Source organism: Budorcas taxicolor, chromosome 2 (genome assembly GCF_023091745.1).
Source record: "Budorcas taxicolor isolate Tak-1 chromosome 2, Takin1.1, whole genome shotgun sequence".
Taxonomy (NCBI): domain Eukaryota; kingdom Metazoa; phylum Chordata; class Mammalia; order Artiodactyla; family Bovidae; genus Budorcas; species Budorcas taxicolor.
The window spans coordinates 41,270,837-41,295,852 of NC_068911.1; the positions used below are offsets into that span (position 1 = coordinate 41,270,837).

Genomic DNA, 25,016 nt, shown 5'->3' on the forward strand with positions numbered 1-25,016 from the left:
TCCACAGGCCTGACCCCGCCTCGGCTCCGCCCCGCCCCACCAGGTGAGCCTGCTCCTGTTCGCCGTGTACTTCTCGGCGGCCGAGGTGCGCGCCTGGCGCAGGGAGGGGCGCGCGCGCGCCACGAGGGCTGGAACCTGGGCGCGGTGGCTGCTGGTGGCGCTGACGGCTGCCGCGGCGCTGGTGCGCTTGGCCCAGCTGGGCGCCGCCGACCGCCAGTGGACCCGCTTCCTGCGCCGCCGCCCACGCCGCTTCACCAGCTTCGAACAGGTGGCCCAGCTGAGCGCCGCGGCTCGCGGCCTGGCCGCCTCGCTGCTCTTCTTGCTCTTGGTCAAGGTGAGGGCTGAGCCGGTGGGTCGGGGCGGCTTGGCGGGGTTAGTCGGCTGACGCCCTTTGTCCGCAGGCCGCCCAGCAGCTGCGCTTTGTGCGCCAGTGGTCGGTTTTCGGCAAGACGCTGTGCCGGGCGCTGCCGGAGCTCGCGGGGGCAGCCTTAGGCCTGGTGGTGCTAGCCGCAGCCTACGCGCAGCTTGCTGTCCTGGTAGGTCCGGGCGGGGCCGTGGGAGGGTGGCTGAGCCCGGGCCCGCCTCTCACTTGTGCCCCCTCTCCCGCAGTTGGTTTCCTCCTGTGTGGACTCGCTTCGGAGCGCTGCCCAGGCCCTCCTGGTGCTGTGCCCCGGGACCGGGGTTCCTGCCCTGTGCCCTGCGGAGTCCTGGCGCCTGTCCCCCATGCTGTGCACGGGGCTCTGGGCTCTGCGTCTGTTGGGGGCCCTGAGGCTGGGGTCTGTTCTTCTGCGGTGGCGATACCACACTCTGCGTGGGGAGCTGTACCGCCCCGCCTGGGAGCCGCAGGACTACGAGATGGTGGAGCTGTTCCTGCGCCGCCTGCGCCTCTGGATGGGCTTCAGCAAGGTCAAGGAGGTGGGTACGGCCCAGGGGGGGAGAGGGACGCACCCTGGGCCCAGCGGAGCCCAGGGCGCAGCCGGACTGACCGAGCCCCTGTGCCGCCCCCAGTTTCGCCACAAAGTCCGCTTCGAAGGGATGGAGCCACTGCCCTCCCGCTCATCCCGGGGCTCCAAGGCTTCTCCAGACGTTCCCCCACCCAGCGGGGACTCTGACGCCTCCCGTCCCTCCACCTCCTCCAGCCAGCTGGAGGGGCTGAGCTTGGGCCTGGGCCGGCCGGGACATCGAGAGCTGGAGCCCGAGCCTTCCCGCCTCCATGCTGTATTTGAGGCCCTACTCACCCAGTTTGATCGGCTCAACCAGGCCACAGAGGACGTCTACCAGCTGGAGCGGCGGCTGCAGCGCCTGCATGGCTGCAGGAGCAGAGCGCCCCCGGCCTCCCCGCCCCCCAGCCCTCCCCCAGGCCTGCGGCCCATCCTGCCCAGCCGCCTTGCCCGGGCCAGTCGAGGCATCGGCCTGGCTACAGGCCCCAGCAGAGCATCACTGAGGGCCAAAAACAAGATCCACCCCAGCAGCTCTTAGTGCCAGGGCCTCTGGGCTCCCCTCTCCCCAGGGCGCGCCTGTGGCTCCCCTCTGGCCCCTCGGAGCCAGAGCAGACACCGCTCAGTATTATCACCTTCTGCCACCCTCAGTTGCGGGCCAGGCAGAACAGCTGCACGCAGGTCCCCAGAGAGCAGGCAGGCTCTCTGTGGGCTTCAGCACTTTACAGAGGCCACGTGGCCAGCTCGGACCCAGGGTCCCCTCTCATTCCTGTGGGAGGACACAGCAGTGCTGGACGAGTGCCCTGCCTCAGACGCTATTTATTTCCCAAGTCCTCAGGTACAGCGGGCTGTGCCCGGCCCCGCTCCTGGCTGATGTCTCCCCTGCCAAGCCCCCAGGCTCTGGGGAGGGGCCCGCACTCCTGTCGTCCTCCCCTAAGTTATTACTTCCTCCGTCCCTACTCAGTGCACTTGCCTTCAGCTGCCGCCGTGTGTCTGTTGTAATTTATGTGGGGTTAAAATGTATATATTTTTGTACGTCGCTTTATCTTTCAATACAGCCAAGGGATCTGGTGGCTGAAGCAGCCTGTGCCCACTGTCACCTACATTGAAGGGGAGCTGGGACCACCAGTGCTGTCCTTCCCTCCCTAGACACCTGCCTGCCCAGCTAGAGGAGCAGCAGCTGCTTCTCAGATCCAAGTCTGGCCTTGGCAGGTGCTGGGCAAAAAGGGCTTTTGGAGGGGAAACCCCCCCTAGGCCGGCCTCGCCACCACCGTGGCCTTAGCCTCCTGTCTAGGCCTGCTGGTGTCGGGTCTGGGTGAGGGCTGGGACCCTAGAGGTGGTAGGGGAAGATCTCTGCCCGGGGGCTGGCTCCTGGGCTCGGGGAGGTGAGTGTGATCACATATGTGTGAGGCTGTCCCAAGGGCAAGGCCCCAGCAGCAGCCTGGCAGGCCCCCTCCCCACTCTATTGGACATGGCCGAAGCTACAGCCTAGATCCCACCCCCCTCAACAGACGAAGTCAAATAAATGAGTTGACTGACTGTTCCGTGTCTGTGTCCACTCTGGGGTCTGTGTCTGAGTGCACAGGCCTGGGCCATGCCAGCACTTTATTTGCACAGATAAATATCACCTAGTGCTGTGGGGGCAGGGAAGGTCTGGCAGCACAGCTGCTCAAACAGCTGGAGCCCAGGATGTGTCCAAGTCAGAAAAGCCCCACGGGTCAGAGTACCCACCCTGCACAGCCTCACACGAACTCAGTGAAATCATCCACAGAGGAGACCAGGCGCTTCCGCTGGCCTGTCTCATAGGCAGGCGTGGACTCGGCTGGGGCCTGTGCCAGAGCCTTGGCATGACCAGGAGGGTGTGTCTGCATCAGGGGCAGGCTGGCGCTTGAGTAGTGGGCTTCCTCACGGATCTGGGGGCAGGGGGCCGGTGGGCTTCAGCAGCAAGTGCAGAGGGGGTGGCGCATGCTCCCCAGGCTGGCCACCCCATCTCTGTGGAGCACCCCCCCAGCGGCCCAGCCTCCTACCCGCTGGCGCAGCCGCTTGATGTGGCGGAGCCTGGCGATCCACTTGGAGGGGTAGATGTCGGTGGGGTTGGAGCGGCTATGGTGCACCTGCGAGGCCATCTGGGGTGGGGAGGGTGGGATGGTGAGCCCCCTGCATGGGGGCACCTGCGGGCCTGACCCCCACCTCCTAGGGGCCACCTCCGCTCACGTTTGCGTGCAGGGCCATCTGGCGGGCCACGAAGGGCAGGTTTCGGTCAGACACGATCTTGGCCATGCTGGTGTCCACAAGGCCCTCCATGTCTGGGGAGACACGGCGCTCATGTGGGGCTCAGCCCGGGAGCCTCTCCCCACACCCCTGCCCCCACCCTGCCTCACCTTTCCTGCACTGCAGAGACACCAGGTTGCACTCGTAATCCAGGGGCGTGATAATCACGTGGACGAAGTTGAACTGGCCCTGCTCACACAAGAGCAGGGTCACCGTGGTGCCGAGGGCCTCTTTCTGCGACCCCCTCCACACTCAGCCTGGGGCCCAGACCTGCACCCACTGCCCCGAGGCCCCCAAGCACACCTTGATGGTGCCCAACTTGAAATCCTCGCCAGAGTCATTGTAGACGATGGACACGAAGTCGTTGCCCAGGTGGCGCTTCTTGTCACAGCGGTGCTTGTCCACGTCCTTGGTGGGCATCAGGGTGGCGATGTGGAAGACCGCTGCGGGGAGGGCAGAGCTGAGCGGGGCGGGCAGAGCTGAGCGGGGCGGGCCGGGTGGGGGTTCCCGAGGAGCGGGCCGGCGGACAGGGAGGGCACACCTTGCATGATGTCGTCATGCCAGCAGTAGGTGAACTGGCCGTCCTCGCCGCACACGTCCAGGCCGCCCAGGTACACCTTGTCCGGCTGGCAGTCCTTGAGCTCGATGAGCTTGCCCAGCCCTGTGAGGAACTCTGTGTACCTGTAGGAGCCGTGCTCATTGGACAGGATGGCGAGCTCGCTATTGCTCTGTGGGGAGATGAAGGCACGGTAGTACCAGTTCCCAGGCCGCCCCCGGCCACCCCCCATCCCGGGCCCACAGGACCCCAAGGGCCTGATGCTGCTGGGGGCCAGGGGCAGGCTGACTAGTGCGCCTTGGCACAGCCCCTATTCTGCCATTCACCTGACCAAAAGGCAATGCAGATTCACACCCACTCTCCGGGGTGTCACCTCCCCCCACCCCTGCCCCGCTGCTCCCAATCTGCCACTGACCTGGGCCGGCTCTGTCCTCAGAAAAACCCAGAGTCCTTGGCTGCCCAATCCCCCCCGCCTCCCGCCAGGCCAGCCCTTGGCCCACGGCAGCCAGGGCGCTTCTGAGACTCCGGTCGAGTCAATGCAAACCCTGTGCTGGGAACTGCCCGCCTCGAGGGGTGCCACTGCGCCCCCCCATCACGTCCTGTCCCCTCGCCACCCCTGCCCGGCACTCTTCGAGTCCTCATTTCTGTTCAGAGCCACCTCCCTGGGGTCAGCGACAACCCACCCCAAAGTGCTCTGTGCTCACACCCAGCTGGTCAACCTCACTCCTGAGTCCTGTAGGGAAGAGAGTTCCATGCACACCTGACACTCTAGCAGCTCCTACAGAACCCCGCTCTGCGGAGGACAAGATTCCCACCCACAGCAGAGCGGCCACCCTGCCCGGCAGCCTCACCTGGCCTTCTCCCACGTACAGGACCGCGATCTTGTGCGTGTCGTATGACGGGATCTGGTCAAGGAGCTGCACTGACCGTTCGAAAGACTGTAGCCACAGAGCCCAGTCTGAGCCCAGGGCAGAAAAGTCCCCTCCTCCAGCCCCGCCCAGCCAGATGCAGCCCAGTGCCTGTCCGGGAGAAGCCTCTCCTCTCGCTGGCCTCTGGGAGCTGGGCTGCAGCCCCCACTGCCCAGCTGGGGGCTCAGCCCACTGGGCACCTGCAGCCAGGCTCCAGGGGGCCCTGCAGGGGAGAGGGGACCCACCTACCTCATTAGGCAAAAGGATTGGCTTGTTGGACTCGTCACCGAAGAACGGTGAGTGGTAGAGCTGCAGGAACACAAAGCTGCAGTGGGGAGAAGACGGGTGAGGTCTCAGCCAGCAATCATAGCCCAAGGGTGAGGGGGCCAGAGCGCGGTCACCAAGGAGCCTGGTCTTTGTGGCCAGCCTGCCCTGCCCAGGCCCTGCTGGTACCAGGCCCCCACGGGGACACCAGGAGGGTGGGGCTCACCTGGGGTTGATGCCCGGCACCTTCTCGGTGTTGGAGGTCCCTGCCTGGCTCTTGAAGGCATCCCTCTCCACCCTCTTGCCCCTGCGTGACGGGGCCGAATCCGAGATGGTGTAGCCTCGGGGCCGCAGCCCACTGGGGGAGCGGGGACAGCTGGAAGGCAGGGGGCCCTCTGGCTGGGAGGGGCCCCGGCCCCGGCGTTCCTCACCCGGGGCTGACCAGGGAGCACCTTCCCTGTCCAGGATCCCTGACTGCGACCGAGCCTTGGCCTCAGGGCTCAGCCGGCCAACCTCAGCCTTGTCCCCAGGGTCCCCCAGGATGTCCTGCAGGGTCTGCAGTTCAGGCGACGAGCTGGACTTGCTCAGGGGCTGAGAGGGCTGGAAGGCGAGGTCCACGGAGGCCCGGGAGCCCTCCGAGGAGACCGCCCGCTCGATGGGGATGCCCCCAGGAGGCAACTCCTCGGCATGGAATGACTTCTCCTCCTGGCTGGAGGTGGAAGATGACTGGGAAGAATGGATCCAAAGGAAACACTCACCAGGAGGCACTGCAGAGCCCACCCAGGTTTACCTAGAGAAATAAGGCCCCACCCATCCCCAGCCAGGGCCTCAGAGCGGCCAGCACGGAGCTAGTGGTTCCCCTTCCCCAAAAGCACTTCTCGTGCCCTTCGCTCAGCAGCGGAGCCAAGGCCCCAGGCTACAGGATGCTGGCGTGGAGGGGCTACAGCCCCGGGCAGACCACTGCAGGGAACCCCAGGCTGCCCCCCAACAGGGATACACACAGGGATGGGGGAGGGGTGGAAGTGCAGAGCAAACCAGCCTATAGCGGCTCAGCCCCACCATACCCCCAGCAGGGGGTGACACCTACAGGCCCCTCAGGCGGTTCCCCCGACTGCACTCACCCTGCTGAAAGCGTCGCTGCGCCCACAGCGCCCATCGGAGCCCAGTGTTGCCTCAAAGTCTTCCAACTCGGGAGGCTCTGCAGACAAACTGGCCTCGCCTGGACCTCCCTCCTCCAGGACTACCGCGGAATCTGGAAGGACACAGACGTGCTGCTGGGTGTGGCCCGTCCAGGACTCACGTGGCCTCAGGGCACCGGGTTTCCCCATGAGAGGGCACAGTGGCTCCCCAGCAGGGCCTGGCCCAAGGCTCTCCTGCTGGGGGCTCTGAGCCACCCCCTCCCATCGAGCCAGCTGGAGAAGGACACTGAGTGCCCTGCACAAGGGGTCTCTTCATGGGCTCCCAGGGGTCAAGATGGGGGGCACCTGGCCCCTTGGGGTGGATCCCAGCATCCACAGAAGCTGTCCCTGTAGCTCTCCTGGGGAGCTCCCCAGGCAAGGCAGGTGGGCAAGGACAGATGGGACCCCTTTGCAGAATGCCTGAGACAGGCCCCGGCCCAGAGGAGGGGCCTCGAACAGCCCTCAGGAGCCGGGAGAATTTCGAGCTCCTCCTTGCCAGGCCCAAAGGAGAGACAAGTGAAGGGCCCCGTGTGAACATGGGCTCTGAAGTGTTCCGGAGGGTGGAGGCTCGCCTGCTGAGTCCATACCGACCCAGAGCCAGGCAGCTAAGGAGGGAGCATGACCCCAAGCCAGGTTTCCTGTGCCAGCACCAGGGCGAGCGACTGAGAAGAAGCGACCGAATCAGCGCAGCCCCGCACTGTGCAGTGTGTTTGCCGCCTCGAGAAGCCCTGCCGTGCCCGCCCCGAGCCAGTCCTGCCCATGTGGGGGACCAGGGCGGCTGGAGCACCTGGCCAGCCACACCCTCCGGTCGGGGCCTGGGAGCAACGGGCTGCAAGCCAGCCTGCGGGGCCCTCGGGCAGCCCGTGTGTACGGCAGACACACCCCATTTGTGGGCTCACAAGGCCCGTCAGCACCAGAGCCAGGGCAGGGCAGCTCTGTCCTCCGCTGGCCTCTGGGGTGCAGTTGCCCAGGTCACCCCCTCAAGCTGAAGACGGGGCTGAGAGGGCCTGACAGGCTTGGGAACAGAACTCAGGCACGGAGGGCACAAGGCAGTGGGGGTTCCCGCTGACAAAGCACAGGCATCCTGCACCGATGTTCTCCTGCGAGTCAGGGATGGCTCCCTGAGGCGATGAGAGGCTCAGACGGGGTCAGGGAGGGGTCACCGGAGGAAGGACGATGACACAGCATCTAGGAGGCAGAGCGGTGCTCTGCAGCAAATACCGCTTTCCTTAAAGAGCATACGAATACCTGCCCAGGAAATGCTCCTGTGCAGCTTTCCTTGGCACCTGGACTGGCACAGGGAGGAGAAAGAGGCCACTGCAAGGGAAACCGTGAGCGGCCCGTCAGCAGGAGGAAGGCCACGCACAGCCGAGCAGAGAGGACAGGCACCGCCGGTCCTGCAAGGACCCGAGCCTGGGGAGAGAGAGGGGCGGCCAGCAGCCGGCGCGCACGCCAGCGCTCCCAGCTGCTCAGGCACACGCCGGGGACAGGAGTGCGCCTCTCCTCCTCACGAGCGGTCACCCGGCCACAGGGAAGCGGGGAGGAGGGCGGCGCAGGCGCAAACGGGCACAGGTGAGCTTGGCGCGTCCACACCCACACCCCAGCAGCAGGAGCACCGGGTGCCCGAGGAGGGTGCAGAGCAAGACCCGTGTCCACCCCACGAGCAGGGCCAGCTGAGCGGGGCCTCGAGCCACCGATTCATGGCACGTCTCCAAAGGAGGTTCCCCCAGGAGCAGGCCCTGCTCTCAAGCGCCAGGCCTGCAAATTAGTGTGCCCTGCGTGCAGCCGACCTCCTCAGCACCCAAGGCTGGCAGTGCCAAGACAGCCTGGGACCCCACGCGGGCATCCGCCCTCAGACGGGGCGCACAGGCAGACGGGGGCCAGCGCTCACCTGTGTTGGAGCGTGGGGGCGGGGATGGCTTGGCCGAGCCGGCCGCCGGCACTGACAGCGACTTGTACAGGGCTGTGTCGCGGCGTTCCTTGAAGCGCTCGGCAGCCATGAGGGCATTGGACAGCTCCTGCAGCGGCATGCTGTTGATGTCCGAGGAGAAGGGGCTGAGCGGGTTCTCCAGGCTCATCAGCCAGCTGGTGTTCCCTGCGGGGCGGGCTCAGGGCTCAGCACAGCACCCCCAGCAGCCCTGCCCTCTGCCCTCCCTGGGCAGCCCTGGCTGTGCCCTGCTCTGCTCTGACCAGAATCCATACAACAAAGGACGACTAAGACACAGAGGGATGACCGTGTAAGGAGCCAGCGAGAAGACAGCCACAGGAGAAACAAGCCCGTCCACAGCCCTGACGCTCGGCTCGCGGGCCGGGAGGCAGGAGATCCTGTGGTTACAGCCGCCCAGCTGGCAGGGCTTTGCTGTGGCATCCTGAGCAGACCAGCCGCCGCCCGGCCCTCATGTCCACCCCTGGGGACTCAGCTCAAGGTGACCTCCCGACTGGCCGCCACCAGCTCCCACGTGTCCAGAGCGCTGCGTCACTGTGCACGCCACATGCTGACAGCAGCCCGGGCCGGCAGAGCGTGGGCCCACCCCTGGGTACCTGTGGGCCTGCGGACCAGGATCTCCGCCCAGCCCTGGGTCAGCAGGGGCACGTAAGCAGCCAGGTTTGTCTTCTCCTTCTGCGCTGGGAGCGGGCTGCCAGCTGAGGCCTTCTCGGGCTGGCCGGCTGGAGCAGTCTGGGAGCCCAGGGATGTGGGGCTGCCAGGGAAGTGGCAGGCTGGAGCGTCCAAGGCACCCACGCGAAGGCCATGGCCCCCTGAGGAGGAGGAGAGGCGAGGGCTGGTGACCACCACCGCTTGGCCCAACAGGCCTGGCTGCTCCAGCGGGGGCCCAGGCTGCCAAACTCCAAGCTGGGGCCCGGGCAGCCTGGCCCTCCCCAGGCATGGCCCTTGGACAGTGTCGAGTTAGCCTTGGTAGACCCAGGACAGCAGGCAAGGGCCCCAGAATCCCCCAGTCAGACCATGGATCATTTAAAAGAGAAAGCCCCAGGGGTGGGCTGGACTGATGGCTCATAGCTGCGCAGAAGCAGCAGCCCCTCCTCGCCCGGTGGGGAGGGCTTGCAGACAGCACGAGTTCCTCAGAGCCGGGGTCAGGTCTGAACAGACTGCCCTGCGCTGTGGCTCCCGGGCCTTTCTGGGCCTCGCAGAGGCCCTGTGGGGGAGGCAGGGTGGGGCGGAGGCTCACCGGACATGGAACGGACCCGGTCCCGGGCTCCGTGGTACACCTGCTGCCCAGCTTGGGACTCCAGCTTGGCGGGGGCCTCCTTTGTCTGTCTCACGTGCACGCTGGGGTCAGAGCTGAGGACAGAAGGTCCCCAGAGTGTGACTGAGGTAGTTCATGGGCTCAGGTGATCTGACACTCTCACGCAGGCGTGGGCTCAGGATGGAGGCCAGGCAGACAGAGGCAGAAAGCAGTGGTCACCTCAACTCCGGGCCGCCCTGGAGCTCTCCCGAGTCCAGGCCTAGCAGTGACCGGGTCCCGGTTCCCACGCTCGTCGTCACGGTGACAAGCTTGTTCCCAACCAGCCAGGTTTTGGTCCTGCCACCAGCCAGGAGGAACTCTCCTACAGGGGACCTGAAAGCACAGGAGTCGGTCAACACCTCACTGGGTGGGCGCCCTGAACGGCCAAGGCGCCCCCATATCACTCCTGAGGCCGCTCAGACCGAATGCAGTCACAGAAGAGTACAGCCCCGCCCCATCCTGGAGCTGACTCACACCTCTTGGGGACTGCCGTGAAATTGGAGAACACGTATCTGGCCATCATGTCCAGACACGTCTCTGTGAGCTCCAGGTGGAGGTTTTTCAAGTTGTCGTCGGCCTGGGCCATCGAGTTCTCATCTGCAGACCCCAAGCTGGCGCTCGTGAGAGAGGTCTGAATCCTGCTGGAAGAGGTGCCATGGCAAGGTCAGGTGCCGGCAGGGGCCTAGCTGTCTACCACAGGGGCCAAAGCTCAAGGCATGCAGGTGCGGAGAGGGCCGCGCTCAGAAAGACCCCGCAGGGCACGTGGCCCATCGAACCACAGCTTGGCAAAGACTGGACACACCGCCCCGGGGGCAGGCAGACAGGGGCTCATGGAGAGACCCAGGCCAGCTCGTCGGAGCAGAGTCCTCAGAGACGGGGAGAGAGGCTGGCCCCTCACCGAAGCACAGGAGAATTAGGTGACCCCTTTGTGGCAGAACAGTGGAGTCATGCACAGATGCGGAGACCACGGGACACAGACAAAGATTGCATTCTGCCCCCAGGCCCTCCCATGGAGGACGGGCAGGGTCTGGGTCCCATGTGAGGCTCTGCATTCACCCCCACACTTGGCCGCCGAACCCTGCCCTGTGACCAGGAGGAGGGGTGTGTGCAGGTCTCACTCCAATACAAATTTCACGCCCCCATGGCTCAGTTTTGCTTATAAGTTATTGAAAACAGGGCTCCGCAGCCCTGACTCCCATCCAGGTCAAACCCCACTCAGGGAAGCCAGGCTCAGGCTGGGGCCCGAGCCAGGCATCAGCAAGGGGCTGGGTCTCTGAGCTGTGGGATGCTGAGGCCTGAGGGGGCTTCCAGGTGAGAAGACGGTATAGCCTGGCCCATGGGCATGAAGCGGTGAACCCAACCCCTTAAGAGCCCCAAGACACAGCAGGGGAAGTGACGAGGCCGCACCCCTGGGGAGATCAGGCCTTCCGCGCCTGGCCCCTTGCAGGCTGGCCCCCGGCCCACTGCCCTACACAGAAGCCCCCGTTCCCTCTCACCTGCTACAGAAAGCAGACCTTTCCCAGAGGAAAAAGTCAAGAAGAAAGCCCACTCAAGAGAACGTGAGAGAAAAGCCAAACCCTGGAGTGTGTCCTCAGGTGACCGGCATGGGTGTGGCTTTAGTTTACAAAAGCCCCTGACCTCCAGGACAGGCCTATGGGCACTGCCACTGGACACCAGCTGCCTCACAAAGGTCATCCCGCTTCGAGCCCCCAGGCCGGCCTCTGAGGACGCCGTGCAGCTAGCCCACGCTAGTTTGAGGCCAGGTGACAGAATGCAACCTTTCCAGCCCTCTCCACCAGGCTCCCCGCCCCAGAGCCCCGGGCACACGGCCCAAGGGCTGCCAGGCGGGCTCTCCTCCACTCTGGCCGGGGAGGGCATGGGCAGGTGACGAGGTCATGCAAGCAGCCCCATGCACCACCACCCGGGTGCTCCCGCCTGGCAGCGCCACTCACAGGCCCAGCTCCAGGGTCCGAGCCCCCCGCCCAACAGAGCCCACTACCTGCGGACCACATGTTCAGACACACTGATGCTGCGGCACCGGAAGGCATCGGCTGCAGAGCTCTCCTTGAGTTCTTTCACGGGTGGAGAGTTATTCAAGCCTTGTTTGGGGGGTCTGGCTATCCTCAAACTACCAGGTGAGGAAGGAAGGCCCAAGCCCCAGAGAGCCCAGCTCCCGGCAGGGAGGACAAGCCATTGGAGGGATGAGGAGGAAAGGTCACAGGCCACAGGGTCAGGATGGAGAGCCCGCGGGTGAGATGAACAAAAAACCATGCCAGAGGCCAGTTAGCAGGGGGAGAAACAGAAAACAAAAACGCATGAAAATACATTGCGTAAACATGACGGCAAAAAAGTAAGGTTTCACGCATGATACTAAAACAAAGAACATCAGTGCAAATTAAACGTGTGTGGACTGCACCGCACGGCAGATTCCAGGCTGTGCTGACCAGGTGTCCCGCCCCCCTGCTCGGGACCAGCTGCTGGGGCCCTGAGGGGCACAGCTCCAGAAAAGGCCAGTTCTAACCGCAGGCCCAGCCCCAGCCGCTGGGACCCTGAGAGAACAGCCTCTGACTCAGGTCACACTGACTTCTGGAAAATGCCGTATTCCCACCAGGAAGAGCCAGGAAAGCTGGACCGGAAGGAGGGGGGCGGGACGGAGGGGGGCAGCCGTTCAAATGGAATGCAAAACAAGAACACGAGGCCTAGCACGGCTCTTCTCAGATTTGGCGAAAGCAGCTGAGATGAAGAGCGTGTCCCTGGTTGGCAGTGGGCTGGGAGAGAGCTCGGGGGAGCAGGCCACCGCGGTCTGAGGCTCCAGGCTGGGTGTGGGCTTCTCAGGAGTCAACCCTGGGCTCATCCGGTGGAGTCAGCCCCAAATCCAGATGCCCTAGAACTACCTGGCACCCCAATCTCCAGCTCGGCGAGTCTGTACTTGCCCACCATCCAGGCAGGACCAGCCAGGATCCAGCATGCAGGCTCAGCCACACTGAGGCCCCAGGGGGCAAGGGCCTCTGCAGCCTTCTGGGGCCGCCTGCCTCCCGAGCCCAGGGCACCTGGCGCTCAGCACGGCTGCAGAGGGCTCGCCCTCAGCCACAGCCCGTCTCCATTCTGTGGCCTGGGGCAGCCAGGCAGCCCCAGCCTCCTCACCATGCGGCCCCACTGGCAGGCCTGCCCCGCTCACACAGGCCCCGCACCTCTTGGGCCTCTCGTTGAGACTGGTGCTCCGCGCTCTGAAGCTGTCCTTCTCGGGAGTGTCATCAAAAGACAGGAGGACGTTGGAGCGCAGACCCTGACAGAGAGGAGTGGAGCTGAGCCACAGGCCAGGAGGCGCCCACAGGCTTTCTCCCGCTGCCCCTGCCAGGGCCACCCAGGGACCCCGTGAGCCTGGGGCAAGCCACAGGCCCAGGACATGGGCGGCCACAAGTTGTGCCCCAGAGGTGCCCACCTCCCCTCCCACTGGTCACCCTGCTCCAGCCGTGGATGGCCAACAGCCTCGCCGGCTCACCTTGGTGATGTAAGGAACAAAGTCCTTCCGGAAGGGCAGGCGGCACCTGATGAACCACATGGCTATGACGTGATGGGCCAGGCACACGATATACTGATTGAACCTGCCGAGGAGAAAAGGAGGTGCTGGCGGCCCAGGGAGGGACCCAGGGAAATGTGCCGGGACGGAGGGCGGCAGGTCAGAGGCGCCAAGACCAAGCAGGCCTTCTCTGCCCAAAGGCCTGGCCTCCGGTGAGCAGAGGCCTCCAGCTGGCCTGGGCCACACCGAGGAGGAGGCCTGCAGGGACATATGGCCAGCACTTACTTGGAGGGGTTGGTATATGGCAGGGAGATGGCAAACACACTGGCATACTGCTCTGCTGCGAAGTTCCTGTAGAGGTGAGGCAGCCTGGCCAGAGCTGCAACAAGCAGAGCCAGTGAGAGGCCCGGTGGCTGGGCAGACACGCGCACAGCCGCAGCAGGGCTGGGCACCAGTGCCCTGCGCCGTGTATCCAGAGCCAGCCTCACTGCTCGGACCCGAGAGGGCAGCCAAGGAGCGAAAGCGGGCGCCCGGACATGGCCCTGGGTCTTGGTTCCAAGGGCTGCAAACAACGGGCCCCTGGCTCCATACAGACTCACTTTATGTCCAGTGAGCTACAAATGCTTTCCATCTTTACAAAACGTTGTAAACAAACAGAACATGCAGTCATGGCTGGTCCCAGGTGGCCTTTTACAGAAGCAAAACCCTGCCCTGCTCCTGCTGTCCACATGGCCAAGGCCTGCTAAGGGCCAGATACCCAGGGACACTGGGAAGGAAGGGGCGAGCCAGGCACCCCCAGCTCCTGGACACCCCAGCCTGAGAGGTGAGAGGCTCTCCAAGCTGTGGCTGTGCTGAGGGGACAAAGGGAAGGCTGAGAGCCGGGCAAGCACAGGGCCCAGGGCCAGCCAACGGGCAGCTTCTGGCCACTGACCCTGAGGGGCCAGGAGGGAAAGCCCTCAAGCATGGGGGGTGGAGGATGCAAAGGCCCTGAGGCAGCAGAGGGGCCCATGGGGCACAGCACACCTACCTGCAGCAAGGGGAGGTGAGAGTTGGGAAAGGTTATTTCAGGCAAGGTGCAGCCCCAGACTCGAGAGCCCACCCTGCTGACACCCATCCCGGCACACACGGGTGCGGGCACAGACACATACTGGACAGGAACTCGAGGAGCGGGATGGCCATGCTGGCCGTGGCCGAGATGTGTGTGAGCTTCACGACCAGGACAGGCAGCGCCTTGAGGATGACGTCAGGCATCTCCACGCTGCATACGGCCAGGGCCACCACACACTGGCTGGCACAGCGGTAGATGAGGCCTTGCTCCAGGCAGTACACCATCTCCCGCTGTGGACGGCACGATGACTCGCACCAGGCCCATCACAGGCTGGCCCGCGCCCCTGCCCCGTCCAGAGAGCCCCTCTGGGTAGCCAGGGCCCAGTCTCTCCGCCTCCACCCTAGAGGGGAAAGCCAAGGGCCTATCCCAGGTCTCAGGGCCCCCAAGTGGCAGTACCACTAGCAGCTAAGCCCCCCAAGCCCAGTGGACAGCGAGGCCTCCCTGACACCTCCCCATGTGCCCCCAGCCCAATGCAGAGCCAGGACACGCTGGGCTCAACTCCCTGGGCTCTCGAATCCCCCAGATGTCTGCCACGGCGAGGTGGCTGGGCCCACATCCACCCTGGGCCGAGTTCCCAGGAGACAAGTGCCGGCTCAGGCCACAGCCTCAGGGCAAACCATCTGGGCCCTGAGTGCTTCTGACATCCCACAGCCAGCTCCCCGACCCCCAGTAACACTCTGGGCCTCATGGGTCCTTGGGGAACCTTCAGCCCAGTATGGCCAGCTACCCCAGGAGTGCAGCCATGAAAACCAGGCCAGGCCACACAGGAGGAGCTGAGGCTCACGATCCCCAGGAGTGCAAGTGGGCAGTGAGCCCCCGGCAGCGCTGACCGGGAGCGTGGGCTCAGGGCCCACACGGTCCTTGTCCAGCGCCACGCCTCGCCTTGCCCTGACCGTCCAAGCACTTCTGCTCCCTGCTCAATAAGGGCAGGGTGACAAAGACAAGTGTCGGGAGCTTAAAGAATGAGGTACTGGCTCCTTGCAGGCCTTGTACCCAGCAGTGTGGACCTGAGGAGACAAGCTTTACCATGCGTGCTTGTTGCTCCTGATGACAGGTATGGAAACAGAAAGAAGCAGGGGCCCTCAGCCTGGCCACCCTGTCTCTCCACACACGCCCAGGTCAGTAAAGAGGCTGAGCACCTACCCTAAAGCTGGAGCAAGGGCAAGCCAAGCGATGCTCCTTAAAAAGAAAATGGGGCTGCACTGGGAGAGCACATTCAAGCGCTGCATAAGCCCACACCCGGAGAGAACTCGGGAGCACCAGTGAGTCCAAACGTCCGTGGTTCTAGGCTGGGTCAGCCCTTGCCTGCGGTGGCCCCAGAGGGAAACAAAACCAGCTGCCCTCGCCCTGGCCCAGCACCAGGTTATAAGGAAGACACTGGGCCACTCTGACTGAGGCCAGTGTCCTGCCCCTCTCCCGCCTGGTACCTGTCTGGTTTTGTCCAAGTAGTTATGATAAGAGATCAGGGCTGTCAGCACGGGAACCACAGCAAGATGCAGGTCGGTCCTGGAGAAGCCTTCTGGGGTGCCTCGGAGCCGCTCCAGGGTCTTGGGACCTGAAAGCTAACAGCCACGGCCCAGATGTGAAGCTCTGTCGACAGAGAGATCAGGCCAGGTGGCCAGGGACCCAGGCAGGCCCCTGAGAATGGAGGCCCAGCGGGAGGATGGGCCAAAGGCCTGGGACCCTCCTATTGCCCTTTCTAACCAGCAGTCTGCTTTCTCAAAGCAGCGGGAGGACACCTGCGGACCTGCTAGGGAGACAGGAAACGGGATGCCTATATCACGGAGCTCCTTGGAGGAGCAGGGAGGAGTCAGGACCCCATCTGGGCCTGCGAGCTCAGCCCTTCACTGAGGCCCCTGATCCCCCACCGGCGAGCAGGGACGGGACGATGGGGTCCTGGAGGCCCCTGCTGCGCTCCAGCCAGGGACAAGTCTCTGAGGCAAACTTGTTTGTGCTACATGTGGCCCCGCCCACCTCCCAGGCTCCGTGGACCAGGGGGAGGGCCAGAGTGGAAGGCGCACCATGGAGCAGAGGGCGGCGGACAGCTGGTCGACGCTGCACGGGGAGGTGAAGATGAGGACCTTATAGCGCAGCGACTCGGGCAGCTTGCTGAGCACAAGCTTCAGCACCTTCCAGTCGGTCTCCTGCAGCAACAGGACACGGGTCTCAGGGCTGGGAGCTCCGTCTGGGCAGCAGCAGGGCTCTCCTGCATGACCTGGCCCTGTGTCCCTGCAGCTCGCACTTGGAGGGTCAGTCCTGGACCGTGGGCACTGCCTCCAGACGCCAGGTGGGTGGGAGGCCCGGCTACACCTCCAGTGCAGGCAACTTACCCACCCCACCGCCAGGCCTGGCTCCCTCCTGCTGCTGGAATCTCCCGCCTTCCAAGACTGCCCTCACCCACCCCCTCACACCTCACAACATAAAATGCCCCCAGCCCCACTGGCTAGTCAGAGCCTCCCTGGAGGCACGCCCCACCCTACAATCCAGCTGTTTGTCCACACCTTTCACTCTTGTACCACAACCACTTCCCAGAGGCAGAAGGTCTCCTGGGCTCCACACCCAGCTTCCAGGGACACACTGCCCATGGCAGGCACTCAGCACTCCGCTATGGAACCACTGAGGGCCCTCAGACTTGAGCACCCGCCATGGTCACCACGGGGAAGAGCTGAGTGCCTGGGGAGAACCCAGAAAGCTCGGTCTGACCCAGTGTCGCTGGGAGCCCAGCCTCTCACCTGCTTCAGACACTGCAGCAGAACACGGAAGAGCAGGGAGTAGGGCAGGGAGCCGAGGCGCGCGGCAGGGCCCGCGGGTGCGGGGCCAGGGGGCCCGGCAGGCGGGGACAGCGGCCCCCCGGCCTTCTTCTCGGAGCTCCTCTCTGTCTCCCTGTGGGACCGAGCGGGAGATGCGCTGAGGCCAGAGCTCCGTCTCCAGCAGGCTAAGGATGGACGCAGGCCCCGAGCTGCAACCAGGGCTACCCGCCAAGCCCTCTGGAGCCATCCCCTGCCCCAGAGCCAGCCGCCACCCCGCCCCGGGCCTGGACGTACAGGTAGTCACAGACGCAGTAGGGGCTGAACCTCACGAGCCCGTCTTTGCTGGGCAGGCCCAGGCGGTGCAGTGAGTCGGCCCGTAGCTGCAGCAGGAAGTCGAAGGCCTGCGAAAAGCGGGCGGCGTGGTCCAACAGAGCAGGACACGGCCGCCCAGCCACGCAGACTCTCGGCAGGAGAGGCCACCCCAACAGCAAACCCACCCCAATGTCACAGCACCCGCGGCCTCCCCATAGGGCCGGTGATCCCCACAAGAGCTGGGCAACACCTGCCTCTCACCCGGGGCAGTGGGTCAGGGAACGGATGCCTGGCATCTGGCCAGGCAGCAACGTATGCCCCAGGGTACTGACAGCAGAGCTCTGCTCAGGACACCCTCGCCCCCCAAACACAGAGGGCCGTCTCCTCAGGCAGATGCTCCATGAGGGACAGGGCTCCCATCCCAGCGACCTCTGCTCACCCTGCCGCCAGCTCCCCAGGCAGAAGCTCGAGCCAGGGTGCCCCGCCCTGCCCTCCAGCACCAGGCTCTGGGGCACCAGGCCCCCCTGGAAGTCAGGGCAACTCCCGCTCTCCGCCCCCATCTCAGAACCCCACGTGACTGAGAGGCGCACAGACCACAGGCTAGGGAAGCAGCAGCCTCAGCTGGCGCGAGGGGGGGGTCTGCTGCAGACCCCCAGGGCCCGCCACCCCTCCAGCCAGTGGGTGCTGGGCGCCCCGGCACACACCTGCAGACGGATGCTGCTGGCAATGGGCAGGGTGTAGCTGTGCTTGTAGTGGAGCTGAATGTGGCTGACCAGCGTCTCATACACACGTGTGGCATGGCTGGCGGGCAGGGCATACAGCTTGGTCTGCAGAGAGAGTGCCAGTCACAGCGAGGGCAGGAGGCTGAGATGCAGCCAGGGAGCCAGCACCGTGGTGTCCGGGGGAGCAGCCCGGCAGGCACCGAGATAACTGGCCACACCCACCGCCCTTTAAAACGGAAAAACCCTGCGAGCCACCAACGCCACTCAGGGGCTTCCTTCTACAGGTACTGCCCCTCATGTCCCCGCCTTGGTGAAGGCGAAACATCAGAGACAAGTCACGTGTCTGTGTTGTCAAAGGGAATCAGATAAGAAACGAGGGAAACTGCCCGACGGCACAGCCACGTGCGGCAGGACCCACGTGCACTGACAGCACCTTCTCAACACCACGAGGTGAAGCAGGAGGACCTGGGGGTGGGGGTCACCCTGCATGGCAGGAGGTGTGTGTGCCCCGTGCGGCCCATGAAGGGGGCTGTCCCCTCGCGGTGGGGCGGTCGTCCCCACCCCCTCCACAAGGTCAAGGAAACCTCCCTAAGAGGCGAGACCTGAGGGGGTGGGCAGGCAGATGGCGCTCAGGGCTGCCAGCCGCCTGGTTTGGGGGAAGGGGTCAGGGGTTACGGGGAGGGGGCTGCGGTCCCCTCTGTGGTACTCTAAGTCTTGGAGGAGACTTAAAACATATATCACTGTACAGACACACACACACACACATACACATACACACACACAGACACACACACACACACACACGCACGCACGCACACACACACACTTGACAGCCCCAGGTCTCCAGGCTGGATTTCCAAGTGACAGCAAGACCATCTCTCCCTCCTTCCCTGTAGTAGGGTTCTGGTCCATCCAGACCACAGGGCTCCCCATGACCCCTCAAGTCAGGACACAAGGAGCCTAAGGCTCCTGCCAACAAGATGCTCAGGAGGTGCTGTTCAGTATTTGTATCAAATACATTTTGAACTTCCACGCCAGGTAATAAAACTCCACCAGGGGTAAACTTTACGGGGAACTGTCCTACCATCAATGTTTTACAAAGTAGTTGATGAACCAACTGACTCAAACATTTCATTTTACACAATACAGATCCTGGCAGGTGACCTTAAGTAGCACTGCGGTGCCTTGCCTGTCAGCGATGGAGGGTGGTGGCCAGCAGAGGCGCCTATCACTGCCCTGCTGGGACGTGAAGGGCCAGCCACAGCACCAGCAACCCCAGGAACGCCTGAAGCACACGAGGACAGCCACCACCTGGAGAGCGGGCGTGACACGGCAAGAGCCGGGGGCAGAGGACATGCACAAGTGGGCTACTGGACGAAGGGCCCGTACCCAGAGGGTGTGAAGACCCCGACAGCTCAAGAAAGACCACCCAGCTTAACAATGGGCAAAGGGCCTGAACAGACGCTTCCCCAAAGAAGACACACACACAACCAACCAGCATGTGGAAACATGCTCAACGTCATTAGTCACTAGGAAAACGCACGACAAAACCACAATGAGACTTCACTTCCTACCCATGAGAACGGTGACAATCAAAAACAAACAGAAAATCAGGAGTGAGTGAGCGTGAGGGTGTGGCAAAGATGGAGCCCTCACCCACTGCTGCTCGGAATGCAAACGAGAGTGGCCCCTAAAGAAAGCAGCCTGGCAGCTTCTCTGATGACTGACTGCCCAGAGTTACTGGCTGCCTCAGCAAGTCCACTCCTAGGCGGATACCCAAGAGAAATGAAACATGGGTCCACACAAAAACTCGTATGAGTGTTCACTGCAGCCAAAAGTGGAAATGACCCGAGTGACCACCAACTGATGAACGGATACCCACACAATGACCATTACTCAGCAGGACAAAAGACGAAGTACTAACACACGCCCTGACATGGGAGAAACGTGAAAGGCGTCACGCTCCATGGAACATGCCAGACAGAACAGGCCACACGCTGTGTGACTCCTGCCTATGCAACGCCCAGGGTGAGCGAATTCAGAGAGAAAGCAAGCGTGTCAGTGACTGCTAAGGGCTGGGGTGCTGCAGGGAGAATGAGGAGGGACCGCTAATGGGTGTGGAGCTGTTTTGGGGTGAATGTCTGTAACAACAGTGCACAACTCTATGAACGTAACAAAAACCACTGAACCACACACTCTAATGGATGAGCTGTGTGGTACACGCGTTACCTCTCGATAAAGCTACTTTAAAGAAAGCCACACAACCGAGGGGCCAGACAGACGGCAGCCCTCCCCGCCTCCCTGGCCGCGGGGACAGCTAAGGCAGTTCTGCACTGACGCGGGGCCTCGTCCACCCCGCCGTGATGACTCTGACCTGGCCCCATGGCACCGAGGAGGCAGGACCACCCCTGGGAGCGCGCAGGTCCCCAGGAAGCAGCACCCTCGGGGCAGAGCCCACCTGAAGGATGACCAGGAGCCCCAGGACCGCAGTCTTCACATCCTCCAAGGAGGCTGAGTGCACGGCCACATCCCTCTCCTCCAGCTCAGGGGGCGGAGAGAGGGAGCGGGCGATCACCTGCAGAGAGAAGACCTCCGCTAAACCCCAGCTCTGGGCTCACTCATGCAGCAACCGTCACCTCCGAAGTTCTCTACCAGCGACTACTTTCTCCTCTATTTCTCAGAAGGAAAGGCGCCATCCACCCCGCCAAGGCACAGATCAGAAACTGTAATGCATTTTAAAACTAAAACAAAAGGCTGCTGGTTGTACAGAAGAGCAATAGACCCAAGCCTGCCACAGCCAGCCCTTTCTAAAGCCACAGAGACACGTTCCAGGACCCCAGGCAGCAGGGCAGCAGCAGGCCCGGCCAGGCCTCCCAACCCCGGGAGGGAACCGGTCTCAGGGAGACTCAGGCAGTCACTCTGCAGAGAACAGACGCGGGTCTAGGGAACGCTGCTGCCTGCTGGGCTCCGCCACTGAGAGGGGTCCCAGTGGCCACCTGGGCCCCCCAGGTTCGTGCGGCTCTCACTTTCTCAATGATGTCCAGTAAGCTGTTGAAGTGATGGGTGTGGCAGCCTTCAGCCAGATCTACCAGCAGCTGAGTGGCCAGCTTCCGGACCTGGTGGTCTCTATCCTCAGGGATGTGGGAGAGCTGCGAGATGACCACTGAGTTGATAAGCTCTTCCTGCAGCAAGCACAGGAGCAACCAGGTGAGCCTCTGGCCGTGGCCGAGACACACCAACACGTCATTCCAAACTCGGGACGACCCACGGCAGCAGTATGCAAGAACCAGAGGGCCTCTACCAGGGCGCTTGGCACAGCCCCTCAGCTCAGAACAATGACAGGTACACAGTGGCCCAGCGTGGGCAGAGCCCGCAGGTGCAGGCTCAGACGTGAACACGGCAGGGACGGCGTCTCCGCTCCCTCAGTGTCACAATTCGAAGGACCCCAAGCGGAGGGCCCTCTGCGTGTGCACTGATACCACGGACCCACTGTCATGGGGCCGTAGGAGGCGCTTTCACAGAGGCAGGTACAAGGCACTACAGGAGCGGAGAACAAGACAAGACGACCCCTACACGAGGGACCCGGGAGCCCAGAGGGCTTCCTGAAAGAGGCAGTGCTGAGCCGGACTCTGCAGAGTGAATTCCAGCAGACGGAGATGCAGAGAAAGGGGAGGCTGAGGGGGCAGGCGGGGCCGACAGGTCCCAGGAGCAGCAGGCGCTGCAGTGAGGCCACCGTGAGGAAGGTGCTGGAAAAGGGGACACACCCGGCGCCTGAGCACCCCTCCGGAAGGCAGCCCAGTGGGCGGGGCTATGGCTGTTCTGGAAAGAAGGGCAGGTTCTGGCCCCAAACCTAGAGAAGGATAGCCTGGAAAGGGAAACAACACGGCAGAGAGGCAGGCAGGGCCTGGCAGCCGGTGACCCACCCAGAGTCCGGAGGGCGAGCGTGATCACAAAATGAAAAGAAAACGTCCCCACACAAGTCTGTTTTCCTGAAGGCAGAGGCTGTGCCCTCCTGGCCTCTCAGCCACAGGCCTGGTGGGAGGGAGGGAGGGAGGGGTCAACGAGGAAGCAAAGCCTGCCACTTAGGGGCCCCAGCAAGGGCCACAGGCTGCTTCTGAGGCCAGCAGTGCCCTGCACAGCCCTCGGAGGTCACCCTGCCCCCGCCGCCCCAGGGCCCCCACGGCGGCCCAGACACGCACCTCATAGAACTGCCTGTTGATGAGCAGCACGAAGGACAGGACGTCTAGCACCTTGATGCGCACAGCGCTACGTGACTCGTTCCTGGGGGCGGGGCACACTGCTGGGACTGGGCAGCTGCGCCAGCCTGAAGTCCGAGGATTTCCCTCTGGGCACCCCACACCCACCCGCCTCGGTGGCAGGCAAGACTGAGGCCAGATTCTTGTCACATGGACCCAGCACAGCAACATGCAGACCCAGAACGGGTGAAAGGCAGAGCACCTGGCCCTCAGAGATGGCCTCTTTCCAGACAACCACCCAACGGGAGGAGCAAACACAGCAGCCTCAGAGGACTGTCTGTCTTACTGGAAGACAAAGCCTCTCCCGCGCAGTGAGAACCGTCACATTAAAGAACCAGAGAGGAAGGCGCTAACTGCCCTGGTCACGCGCCCACCTGAAGAACCTCTCCATCAGCAGCTGCAGGTTGTGGATCCAGCCATCCTTCGCTGGATGGATGGACTGAGCCCTGTAGGTTATTAAGTTTAAGACGGACGACTCCTGTCAAGAGAAGACAGACCTGGGGTTAAGGAGCCACTTGGCCCTTCCCGAGATTTTCTCATAAACCCAGCCCCATGCTGCTGGCCCAGGAGAACAGCCACTCCAGGACACAGGGAGGGAGCCGATTCGATAGAGGCTCCGCTGGCCTCGGTGAGGACTCACTGAAAACCCACGTGAAAGCCTTGCATCAGGCTAGCCTCTCTGTGCCAGGACGGCCTGCGGCTCAGGGAGCAGACACGCCGAGTGCGGAAACGCCAGGCGTCTCCCTCTGCGCTGGTGAGCGGAGATGGAGTCGGGCTGTGTGGAGCGCCTAGGCCCGCACACCTCCAGCCTGCTGGTGCCTGCAGACATCAGCGCTGGGGCACAAACCCCGGGGGAAGAGGAGCCTGCCCGGGCCTTTACTTCAAACTCACGGAGAACCTCCCCCAGACCCACACAGCACCCCCGCCAACCACCTGACCTAAACCCCGGCCCCACCGTGGTGAGGAGAGAAGTGGTCTTACAGGCCTTTGGTCCGCACACCTCTCCACGAGCTCAAAGTATCTCTCCTGCGAGCCGTGAAACTCGTTCTGGTCGCACAGCTCCTCCACTGTGCTCAGCAGGTCGTGCACGATGGCGCTCAGCTCTGGACTGTCCAGGCTCTGCAACACGAGGACACTGGCACTCAGGAAGGAGCCCAGATCCCTGCCAAGACTCGGCATTGGAGTCCTCAGCTCAAGGCAGCTGGGTCCAGACTCCAACCCTCCAGCCGGGCAAGGGGCATGACTGCCCCATGCTGGGTGTGCCAGACCCTGTGCCGCTCCTGCCCAATGGGAACGGCAGGTGCCATGGAGCGCTGGCGCTGGCTGCACAGTGGGCTTCCCCCAGGCTCTTGCATCTTCTGGGGGCCCTGCGGCGTGGTCTTCCAACCCATCCCTCCAAGATTAAGCACTGCCTGAACAGTCAGCACCCACCCCTGAGGGACGGGAGCCCAGGCCCTGCTGAGTTCTGGTCCTTCCTCCCATGGGTCTGGCTGCCTGCCCAGTGGCCCAGGCCCGAGCCTGCGGCGCGTGTGGCCGCCTCTCCTCACAGCCCCTGCTCGAGCACATCCTCCCTCCTGCTACCGGCAATGCCTTCCTCCAAAGTTCCACCAAAGCGGCGGGCAGGAACTGTCTTCAGGGTCCACTTGTGGCCGTGGAGGTGACCCGGCAGGTTACTCTGTCCATCCTGACTGACATGGCCCCCCACCCCCTGCTCACCTATGACACAGTCCTGCTCCAGCTGACGGAGCATGTTTGGGAGAAACAGCCGTCTTCAGTGGACCATGAGCCGACAGCCCTGAAAACCATCAGGGGGACACGGCGCAGCGGGATCTGAAGGAGGGCCCTCCTGGCCAACCAGTCCACAGCCCCAGTCCTCCTAGTGCCAGCCTTCCTGCCCACCTCACCTGGAGCTGCTGGAGCAGGCGCTCGATGATGTTTAGCAGGATGTCCCAGGTCACGGCCTGGAGCTCCCTCCTATACTTCTTGATAAGTCTGGTTATGGAGAGGACAATCTCATAGGACACCACCTCATTCGGACAGGTCATGGCCTGGAACACAGGGCACGTGGCAGTCAGCTCCTGCTAGCTCTCGCAAAGGAAGCCCCGGCATGCAGCCCTCCCTCGGAACCTAGCCTGAGACCCCTCACTTCCGCACGTCTCACGGACCACAGAAACACCACCTCAGGAGCCTGGAAGTATGTGTTCCATGCTGGCTCCAAATGGTCTGATGGAGCCAGACTGTTCACTTCAAATTCTGGGCCAACTGACTGGCCTCATGAATCGCAAGCCATGCACAGAGAGCATGCCCTCCCCACCCAGGACAACCCTGATGAGGACACAGTGCAAGCATCCATTCATCTGTTAAGCTGAGAAGAGTGTGATCACCCCAGCCCACCAGAATGCTGTGACAACTACGTGAAAACACAAAGTGCTCCAGGTTCCACCGGGCACTGCGGAGACACGCGCTACCATCTCTGGCCTCATTCTAGAACAAGAGCGAGGCTGCCACTTGACCAAGGGAACTGTCAAAAGCAAGCATGCGGCTATCCCCAAGGGAATCTTGAGCAGTCCTGACGCTAACTGACAAGATGAAATTCATAAATTGGAACATCTGCTTGCGAATGAACCCCTCAAAGGTCCCACATCTCATTTCTACATGGACAGCCCCATCCCTGCAGCAGACTCCAGTCTGATGAGCCTGGCCCAGCTAAGGGGAGCCCCCCGACCCTCGCCAGCTTACCATGGTGCAGAAACTAAGTTACCTCATAAAACGATGGCAACACAGATGTTGGGGAGTTCTTGAGAGAATAGAGCCGGTGGGCACCCCAGAGAGCCATGCCAACAAAGAACACGGCTCCTCTCAGCAGCGGTGCGTCCTCCATGTAGGCTCTGAAAGCGTCCCAGGAAGACAGGATATGAACAGAGGGCAGCCCGGTGTCTGCCAGGCTCCAGCAGCTTCTCCAGCGGTCCCTATGCTTCTGAGGTGGGAGCC

At 63.2% G+C, this 25,016-nt stretch overlaps 2 protein-coding genes across 10 annotated transcripts in view; one reads left to right on the forward strand and one right to left on the reverse strand.

The window, feature by feature from the left end:
- Positions 1-2,477, forward strand: part of PKD1 (polycystin 1, transient receptor potential channel interacting) — a 39,007-nt gene extending 36,530 nt beyond the window's left edge. The window contains exons 43-46 of the mRNA XM_052636334.1: positions 44-334; positions 402-536; positions 610-915; positions 1,009-2,477. Coding sequence (XP_052492294.1) covers positions 44-334; positions 402-536; positions 610-915; positions 1,009-1,479 — 1,203 coding nt within the window. The 3' untranslated portion in view covers positions 1,480-2,477. The remainder of the gene's footprint in view (positions 1-43; positions 335-401; positions 537-609; positions 916-1,008) is intronic.
- Positions 2,478-2,486: 9 nt separating this feature from the next.
- The window catches only part of TSC2 (TSC complex subunit 2), a 30,822-nt gene continuing 8,292 nt past the window's right edge, over positions 2,487-25,016 (reverse strand). The window contains exons 10-42 of one of the 9 annotated variants that reach the window (XM_052636338.1): positions 24,787-24,913; positions 23,930-24,073; positions 23,007-23,144; positions 22,400-22,503; positions 21,969-22,050; positions 20,796-20,951; positions 20,228-20,344; positions 17,752-17,874; positions 17,030-17,136; positions 16,718-16,868; positions 16,007-16,129; positions 15,413-15,547; positions 14,026-14,215; positions 13,163-13,256; positions 12,860-12,962; positions 12,549-12,643; positions 11,357-11,485; positions 9,834-9,995; positions 9,538-9,690; positions 9,301-9,413; positions 8,657-8,872; positions 8,007-8,210; positions 7,364-7,432; positions 6,059-6,189; positions 5,164-5,663; positions 4,923-4,998; positions 4,617-4,703; positions 3,751-3,937; positions 3,513-3,652; positions 3,320-3,398; positions 3,153-3,244; positions 2,966-3,064; positions 2,487-2,851 (exon numbers count right to left, since the gene is read on the reverse strand). In XM_052636338.1, coding sequence (XP_052492298.1) covers positions 2,681-2,851; positions 2,966-3,064; positions 3,153-3,244; positions 3,320-3,398; positions 3,513-3,652; positions 3,751-3,937; positions 4,617-4,703; positions 4,923-4,998; positions 5,164-5,663; positions 6,059-6,189; positions 7,364-7,432; positions 8,007-8,210; positions 8,657-8,872; positions 9,301-9,413; positions 9,538-9,690; positions 9,834-9,995; positions 11,357-11,485; positions 12,549-12,643; positions 12,860-12,962; positions 13,163-13,256; positions 14,026-14,215; positions 15,413-15,547; positions 16,007-16,129; positions 16,718-16,868; positions 17,030-17,136; positions 17,752-17,874; positions 20,228-20,344; positions 20,796-20,951; positions 21,969-22,050; positions 22,400-22,503; positions 23,007-23,144; positions 23,930-24,073; positions 24,787-24,913 — 4,597 coding nt within the window. In that variant the 3' untranslated portion in view covers positions 2,487-2,680. Of the gene's footprint in view, positions 2,852-2,965; positions 3,065-3,152; positions 3,245-3,319; positions 3,399-3,512; positions 3,653-3,750; positions 3,938-4,616; positions 4,704-4,922; positions 4,999-5,163; positions 5,664-6,058; positions 6,190-7,363; positions 7,529-8,006; positions 8,211-8,656; positions 8,873-9,300; positions 9,414-9,537; positions 9,691-9,833; positions 9,999-11,356; positions 11,486-12,548; positions 12,644-12,859; positions 12,963-13,162; positions 13,257-14,025; positions 14,216-15,412; positions 15,548-16,006; positions 16,130-16,717; positions 16,869-17,029; positions 17,137-17,751; positions 17,875-20,227; positions 20,345-20,795; positions 20,952-21,968; positions 22,051-22,399; positions 22,504-23,006; positions 23,145-23,929; positions 24,074-24,786; positions 24,914-25,016 lie in introns of all 9 variants that reach the window. The other 8 variants (XM_052636336.1, XM_052636337.1, XM_052636335.1 and 5 more) reach the window with 8 other exon arrangements.